At 34.2% G+C, this 9,699-nt stretch overlaps 1 protein-coding gene across 1 annotated transcript; it reads right to left on the bottom strand.

Moving 5' to 3' along the window:
* Positions 1-556: 556 nt before the first annotated feature.
* LOC136028663 (uncharacterized) lies at positions 557-9,699 on the bottom strand. The gene is made up of 4 exons (XM_065706489.1): positions 9,636-9,699; positions 7,515-7,702; positions 5,282-5,470; positions 557-921 (listed from the first exon to the last, which is right to left on the bottom strand). Exons 1-4 carry the CDS (start codon positions 9,697-9,699, stop codon positions 661-663), a joined length of 702 nt encoding a protein of 233 aa, XP_065562561.1. The 3' UTR covers positions 557-660.

Raw genomic sequence — 9,699 nt, 5'->3', positions numbered from 1 at the left:
ACCATTATTCCATAAGTAAGGCCTTCCTACTTTTTCTAGTAATGATTTAATTTGGGATAACCTTGAGATTTTTAAACCACTTTTCAAGATCTGATCATATGCCGCTCTTACAAGTCTATCTTCATTACTCTTAGTTAACTTCAACCAGAATCTAAGCATTAAAATATACCTACGTTGCTTTAAAGAAAACAGGCCCACATCACCTTTCAGAATCTGTGAATGAGTCGTCTGATGTAGACCAAACACCCTTTTATAATACTGGAGCTGAAGGGACTCCAGTTGTTCCGACGTTTCTCCACCCCATATTCTATCACGGGTAAATTTTTTTATTAAATATTCTTTTAAATTTATATATATATATATATATATATATATATATATATATATATATATATATATATATATATATATATATATATATATATATATATATATATATATATATATATATATATATATATATATATATATATATATATATATATATATATATATATATATATATATATATATATATATATATATATATATATTTTATCTGGCAGTTTTTGAATTTACTTTTTTTTTTCTGGCAGTTCTCCTTTTCTTAATAGAGAATAAGCAATATCCAAAAGTTGTGAACATTTTCAAGGCCATCTATGAGAAAATTTCTTTGTCTCTCTAAATAAAGAAAAATATCAGTACCTTTATTCTTTCATGGTTCGGAAGTTCTTCGTCGCTTAGTAAGGAATCAAGGAAATCCCTCAGGTCTTTAAGCAGTTTTTCAACTTCAACCAATACAAATGGCACAACACTTCCACTCTGACTTTCTAAAAGTCTCTTCGCCTTTGCACAAGACACAAGATGCTGAAATGGTTCAATTTCGACAAGACGAGGGATTAGAGTCATATAGGTGTCAAAAGTAGTGAGTGGAGCAGCTGCCTTAAAAAGAAAGTAATTTAAAATATACAAAAAATTGCACAAGACCTGCGAAAATAGTTGTTCGAGAGACACCGCTTACTTGCCAAAAAAAAATCAAAATATTCAATTGTAACAAATATTACAATTGTGATTAAATTCAAAATAGACAAAATTAGTAACTTAACGGTTGCCCCCCTTGCAGAAAAATGCTTCATCAAAAATAAATTTGTATTAAAGCGTTTTGTTTTCCTTTTACCCTAATATAATTCCCTCTCAATGTAATTAAGCCATCTAATAGGTGCCACCATCTTACGATACATTATGAAAAAAAAAAGTCTTATACTCATCGCAAAATTTGATCAAATTTTCAAGAGCCTTAAAGAGCCTTAAAAAGAAAGTAATTTAAAAAAATATAAAATGTTGCACAAGACAAGTGAAAATAGTTGTTCAACAGACACCGCTTACTTGCCAAGAAAAAAATCCAATTATTCAATTGTAAAAAATTTTGCAACTGTGATTCAATTCAAAATGGACAAAATTAGTAACTTAACGGTTGCCCCCCCCCCCTTACAGAAAAATACAACATCTAAAATAGTTTTATATTAAAACTTTTCGTTTCCCTTTCCCCAGATATAATTCCCTAATCCTCTCAGTGCAATTAAGCCATCTAAAAGGTGCCACCCTCTTACGATGCATTATGGAAAAAATGCCTGAGATCTGATACTCATCGCAAAATTTGAGCGGGATTTCAAGAACCTCAAAAAGAGCCTTAAAAAGAAAGTAACTTAAAAAATATGAAAATATTGCACAGGACAAGCGAAAACGGTTGCTCGAGAGACACCGCTTACTTGCCAAAAAAGAAAAAACTAATAATAATAACCAAATTGCTCGTAACAAGACCAAAGAGTAACTTAAATCGAACATTTGAAGGTGTTCAAATAAAAGCCCATCATAAAGCCACAAAAAGAATAAAAACGAAATAACCACAAAAAGGTAGACAGAAATGTGAAAATAGAAAATTAACTGCTTAGAAAAGGCGTGTATCTGTTTAACCCTGTACAAACCCTGTGTCAAACCCTGTATAGGATTTGTTTAAGTTCGTCTGTCAGTCAGTGAATTGATATGACTAAACTTTTATGAGAGAGCCTGTATGTCTAACTTCGTCTGTGACTTGGTATAATTAAACTTTTATGAGAGCCAGGGGTTCTTAATTATACCATAGTCTCAAGGGTACTCACGCTGTATAAAATATTAGTTCATTTTTTAGTTACATATCGTCATGTTGGAGGGGGGAGGCGAATTTGAGCATTGTTGCAACTAAATAATCTATGCTAACGCATATTTTATAAGTTTCTGTAGCGTAAAGGTTACGCCATTTGCCTTGACATGGTAGGTTTCATGTTCAATCCCGGTAGAATAGATTTTTTTTATTTTGTTATATTTTTCTTTTTCCGGTAGCTACTGCTATTACTGTCAACTCACTACAGCACCAAGCCACATGAGAACAGCAAAGCTGTGTATGGTCCTCCTCTACCCCTAATCTTTTCGAAGCTTTACCATTTATCTCGTCCTAAGAAGTTCCACTTTCCTTTAACTCTCCCTTACAATCTCTTTTCACTTCCTTCGGGGACACCCTGCTTTTCGTTTGGGCCTATAAATGTTAAAAAAGAACAGTTATATCAGGTTCGATTCCAGGTCGAGTAAGTTTTTTATTTTGTTTGAATATTTCTTTTGCGGTAGCTACTACTACTACTACTAGTAACCTCTCAGTGCAACAGCAAGCTGCATGAGGCCAACACAGCTACGCAATTTTATCCTCTGCCCCAATCTACTCAAAGCTTTACTCTTTACTCCATCCAAAGAAGTGTTAATATCCTATCCTTTCTTACGGCCTCTCCTCAACCCATTCGCGGACCTACTTTTTGTTTGACCCCAGAGGGATGACCAAAAAGAATATCTTGGGTAATCTGTCATCCGTAAAACGTTTCCTAGCCATCTTAACCTTTATTTCATTACAGCACTAGAAAGTAGGAAAGAATCCCATTTTTCCTACAGCTTGTTGTTTGACAAATAGTCAGAAAAAAAAGGCACCTAAAACTATCCGTAGACAATTTCTCGGACAAAATCCAACAAATCTTTCTCTGCTGTCTGAAACACCTGCGTTTCAGATACAACAAGACCACTGTCATTACCATAGCTTCCAATATTCAAGTCTCGGTTCGTTGAATTATCTTCCCATACTTCCAAACTTTTCTCAACTATGAAAAAAAATCTGAACCTTGGCTATTCTACTTTCTAGATCTTCACTGCATCCTCCATCCTTATAAGTAAAGCTATCCACTTGATTGATCTTCTCGTTACCCAACATGCCAACTTCATCGAAATTTATTCCTATTCTAGGTAACTTAGTCTGCTCTGCATTAGTTTCCTGACCTATTATTGCACCCTGAACTCTCAAACTTCCAAAAATTCATTCTATTTTGCTAAAATTTTTATTTAAGAACTCAAATCATCTATAAAATCCAAATCCAGGAGAGTTTTACCTTCCCCTTTGATACAATTATCTCCTATTGTATTTGCCGTGTTCATTAGGACAAAGTCCATCAAGACAATTTTTATAAACGAGGATAGAGATAGTAACACCATTTAGAAATAGTAAATGGTATGAAGTGGCATGAAATTTTTTTTGAAAGTTTTGGGTGATGTATTGGTGGCAGAGTGGCGAGGAAGAGCGAATAGAATAGGGATGTGCTACGAAAGACATGTAATAAAGTACTGTCAAGATTTCGAAGCAGTGCCATTTTTTGGGATTCAAATATTTATGTTTTTTCTTTCTTATATATGGCAGGCTCTGTTACCTGTTAGAAAATACTGGCATAAGTGGAAAGTCACAAAAAAAAAACTTTTAGCCAAACAGAAGAAAACAGATCCCAGGAAAAACTCGACTATTCTTCAAACTAGCAGACCATGGCCATATTCGATAATAGCGTCGTCTACAAGATTCACTGACGCTAAAAACCTTTTTTTTTCAAGCTTTTAATGAGGAAGTCAAAGGAAAACACTTAAGAAACTTGTTCAAGGCATAGCTCATAGTTCAATGACATAACTATCAGGTAAGTCCAGAGGGCGTCTAGCCCCTATAAAAGACAAGAATTTGTACATTTTCAGCATAGTCTCACAACAGCTGCAATTTTTCTAGAGAGGATTAACCAACCCTACCAGGGGCTTGCCCTCGGCTTGCTATTCCAGGGGGTTAAACACTCAATCAAGTTATCACATTTTCATTACCTATCTGTGTTCTGAGTAATTATTTTAGAATTTTTTTTTTAGATTTTTTAGACAATAAAAACAGGTGCGGGAACACTTTAAATAGCATTTGCGATTGTTTCTTCCTAAGAATAAGAAAATGATCGCTAGTGTATTTTTAGGTCATTATTTTTAAACATTGGAAAGGTCAGAGTGTCATCATTATATTCTGAACGAAAGTTTCCGAATATCTATAAAAAAAAATATCGCCGCTTTTACGGATAAAGATCCTATCTGACAATTTGGGTAACTTCTAAAAACCATTTGCTAGACTCCTAAAAGAGGGGATCAGCAAGGTAATGTATCCCAAGGATCGAAGCGTAACTGAACATACATTTTCTTCATAGTCTACACTTTGAGAGTAGCTGAATATAAGCAGCAGACTCTTTGCCATACAGGGGCGCCAATATGGGCCTATTTTGAAAAACACCTTTTTGGGGTATTTGAAAAAAAAACTAAATTGCCCCTTTTTGATTTTGAAGAATACCTTATGTCTTCATTTGAAAACAAATCCTTGGCCCCAATTTTACATTTTCATGAATTTGCACCCCTCTTTGACACCCAAGCTGCCGTACACAGTATATCTAACCCAAAAATAGATAAGCTACTAAACTGCAAAACCTAAGGGACTTGGCGTTAAGATTATAAAAGGAAAGAGAAAACTACTCGCACGCAACCGCGTAAGATAAAATACTAAAATAAATAAAATAAAGCAAACATACAAAATGGTTAATTATTATGCAATGTTGCAAATATCGACACAAAGGGCTAAAAATAGATGTGACAATTTATCACTTTTGCTGAAAAAAATCTTGCCAATTTAGTGATTGAATATATCTTATGACAAATGCGAACAAAATTGAATTTTACGTGATTTTGTTAAATACAAAATGTTAATGCAATTTTGGGCTTTTTATGTAAATCCAGTTAATTTATTTAAATTATTTTCAGGATTGAGAACAAGAATTTACACGTTAGATTGAAATTTCAATTCGTTACATCGAAAGACAATTCTGACTGTTTTTACTGAAGAAAATCATTATAAAACACTTTGCTCGCAAGAAAAAAAACTTACGGTTATTAAATGATGCTTCTGTACACATATCTTCCAGTGTCCATCATCTTTACGGGGTTTACCTCTTTTCCTACTCTTTGGACGGAGGGCTTCAACAACCGGATCTGAATCGATTTCTTCAGACTCGACTGGCTGACGATTAGACGATAGTTTTGGAATCTGAATGATAGGTTCTGCTTGTTGTCCTTTCTGTTAAAGAAATGATTAGTTAAAATCATTAAATTCTCCAAGTTTTTATGTAGTATTTATGAAACGTAAAAAAAAACAACAAATCTCTGGCGAGGGGGTGGCGGACTTCAATCCTCAGACCTCTCCCCTCTTTTGTAAACTGTGTAAACACAGATGTATCTACTCTAAAACCCCTTTTTGAACATACAGTTCGTCCTGGGCTCGGTCATGTTTGCCGGATTTACAGTGGCCTACTGGGTTGTCAATATTTATAGTTTACGTATATAGTATATATTAAGTATATATAAGTATATATTATAGATATTATATTAATACTTTACTCTTCGTAATTAAATTCTCAACAGATTAAAATTATTCATAATATATCATTAACATCAGCAAATTTACATTGAAATTTAGTTAGATATGAAGAACTTGTCTATAGGCCACCGTAGATCGGGAATTTCCGGCCACTCTAAGGTCAAGGGGCCACTCATAAGGTCACTCGATGGTAGTAGGAGGGCTCGAGGGGAACTGAGCAAATTTTTGTAACAAAGTTCCATAGTTTTGACACCATATCATAAGCAAGCAGTAGCTATAAATTTTGAAATGGCAAAGAAATGGTGCTAACTGAAAATAAGATAACCACTGATAGCTCAACATTTGCATATGCAGGGTTTCTCATACAGTTTCTTTACCTGCTTTTAATTCCTAACTAATTAAACATTTTAGGAATTAATTAATTCCTATAAATTACTTTATTCTGGGAAGCCATAAATTTGGTGACGTGACAAAATAACTAAAATAAGCGCTATCTTATATTTTTATGAAGTCAAATTAGCGCTTGAGAAGCAAAGATATAGGATGTACCCCTCCCTCACCCTCCAACATTTTCCTTGGAAAATAAAGGTGTTTCCTTTTTTGTGTGCCCCACTAAGATAGAATCATTGATAAAAGCTCATCCACGAAATAAGTTCCATTGAGTACCTCTTTCATTATCACTGTGCAAAGACCTAGCAACCCCTTTCCTTTCCTCCCTCGTCTTTCAAAATTTTATATTAGAAGATCCAACTATTTGAATCTCTCGTGTTCAATACACTTTGTGACACGGCTCTACTTATGGATCTGTTAAATTCCAAACCCCCACTGCATTGACGGATATAATTATTTTCTAATAACAATAAAACTTGGAGGATCAAGCGAGCAGTATGCCCCCTCTCCGTTTGAGGAAAAAATAAAGTTTTTCAAAACAAATTCGTATTCTTTTTGGTAAGTTGTGAAAAAAAAATTACACCACCGCCTCTAGCTATAAAATACACCCCTAAACTCTCAATGCGGACTGAATGGGAGAAAGTAGAAGACCAAATAATTTATGAAACACCACATTACAGCCAATAGAAAGGCAATGAAATGTATTATCTGAAACAAATTACACGACATGTGTAGTCACTATACCCAATTTCACAAACAACATGCTAACTTATTAGGCTAAATTATTATTTGCAGTAGGTGATAAGAAAATATTGATTAACTGAACTATTTGGATAGAAAATTTAAAACGCAATCCTTAATACTGATGTAATTTTGTTTTCATTAATGCATATCTCAGGTAGGTTAAATGACAGACCCGTGAGGCCAGTCTCTACAATATCTGTTGAGTTTTACATTCTTTCCACATTTTTATACGATTTTCATTCTAGTAGTCTGTTTTTTTCCTGTTTCAGCAACTTTAATTCCACAAACAAATTTCTTTATATGTATTATGTTAATATACATCGTTTTGGATGCACTTAATAGTGGTCAAAATCGGTGAAAAGTATGCGGCTGATATCCTATGTCTACCGAACAGGTCTATGTATTTTCTGCATTCATATACCCCTCCCCCCTCTGAGTAAATTTTGTAATATTTTGTAACAATATTTTGTAACATTTTGAACGCTATTTTCGTTATTTAAATATATTTTGACCCTCCACCGGCCCGAAAACAAATATAAACTAACAAATGAAACTCATTGTTTCAAACTCAAGGAAAAACAAATATAAACTAACAAAAAAAGATACATACCACATTAGCCGGCAGATCCTGTGTATATAAAGGGTTCTTTGCAATATGCTCCAGATGTTGTTCGAATGTACCATGATCAGGGTTTTGGCAATAATGTTTAGCAAGTTTATTTATACCCAGGTAGACTTTACCACATGTCAGACAACGGTAATTGGTGCAAATTTTTCTCTTCTTCTTTACAGGTATATCTAAAAGTGAAAGCTCGTTTAAATGATAGAAAGTACAGTCATAATAAAAATCGTAGATACGTAGAGATGATACCACGTGGCCGCATGTACACATCATATATGACACTAGAATCATACAATAGTCTTATCCAGGAGGCAATAATAATATGTTATAAGGAGGCTTCTTATAATATATAAAATTCATTAAGTTTTTATTACTGACCAAAAGCTATAAGCCTAAGAAATTTTGCCAACTTTTAGAAAGGGGATTAGAAATGTCCCCAATAATCAAGCAAATCTTAATGAGAATCACATAATCAGATTCAGCATATCAGACCCAGGAAAAAGATAACAAATGATTCCGGGCTCGATTTGCAAAAAGGTCAGACATTATTAAAAAAACGATATTTTTTTCAACTAAAAGAAAAGAGCAACATTAAAATTTGAAGCAACTAGGAATTATTCCGCTTGTGAGGGGGGTTGCCCCTTTCTCGACCTTCATTCTAGACATGGAAATACTCGTATTAACATAACGTTCTCGTTGCAACCAAAAAATACAGAATGTCCCATAAAACAACGTCAAATACAGTACGTCAGATGGACGTGCGAAGCTCAGTGCTATTCATGTTGCTATCAAACTAAGAGCCATCATTGGCCTTATTAAAGCATTACATGTAACTATTGGTAGAGTCATCATGATGACTCTACCAATATGCCAATTGGGCAATCTCCAAGTCCTACCTTTACGTCTTCAGCCAGTTGGTAAGCAATCAAGAGCATATAATACCACAATTAGACCGCAGTGTTTCAAATTCTGCTATCGATTGACGGCTGTGTGTTCCCAACTTGGGGGGGGGGGGTCCGTCCCGAAAGACCAGTTACCGAGCAGAGCCCTTCAACCTAAATCCTCAAAGGTTCTTCAGCACCGCTAAATCTTAGCTGGGAATAGTGAAAATGCTTAAAATCAATTCGAGTTAAAGTTGTGAAACACATTAAAGAAAGGAAAATAAAAGACAAGGTCACTGAGAGAGAGAGAAAGAGAGAGAGAGAGAGAGAGAGAGAGAGAGAGAGAGAGAGAGAGAGAGAGAATTTAAATTAAACAGACAGATTAATAAAGAGCGTATTATATTTTTATCTTAACAAACTGAAGTTCAAACAAATTTCTGAACTTCCTTTGTAATATGTAACCACGTATTTACCTGATTTGACACTGTTTTGTCGACAAAATAGATGACGCTTGACTAAGAAAGGCGAATCGAATGACTGGTTTTCGCAAATACTTCAAAGAGCTCATGACCTCACCATTTTAACCAACTTGATAGATTTGAATAGTATTACTTATACAAGAAATCATAGTTTAGAATAAAAATTCCAACTAGACGACAATAGTACTTACAACAAAAACAAGAAAAAAGAAAAAAGACGAGACTATTACTTGATAAACACTGACATGTAAAAAGGAACGAACAAATTGACAATATGGTTAGAACTTCTTAGCAAACAATGAAATGTTTAATATATAGATTTATTCATATAAATAATAATGGCCATTTGCTTTATTCTAATCTAATAGCTAACTGCTTCTCTTAAATCATTTATATTACAACATGTTTATGAAAATAAACGAAATATTACCATGTTTTTCCTGGAGAGATAGGGTCTGGTTTTCAAAACATACAACTTTGTGATATGACCCAAACCTCTGCATATAAGGACTATTTGCATTTCTAATAGCTTTTTCCGGAATAAAGATTAAAGAAATGCAATAGTGGAGAATAAAAGATCTCCACTTTTATTCTCCAACTTTTTGTATTTCTTCTTCCTCTTTAAAGCCGAACGTAGCTTGAGCAAATTCGCCAAAAATCTCCCACGGACAGCACAGACAATAGAGTGACCATAGTTACAGTTGTACTCACTTAGAGAGGCTATATAGGACTAAATAAAAATCACCGACAGTTATTCATTGGCGTTCCGCCACCGCCGTCAAACTTCACGGCGGTGCGCCGGCGCGCTGACAT

This window comes from Artemia franciscana, chromosome 7, assembly GCF_032884065.1.
Source record: "Artemia franciscana chromosome 7, ASM3288406v1, whole genome shotgun sequence".
NCBI lineage: Eukaryota > Metazoa > Arthropoda > Branchiopoda > Anostraca > Artemiidae > Artemia > Artemia franciscana.
This window is presented reverse-complemented; position numbering and strand designations above follow the sequence as displayed.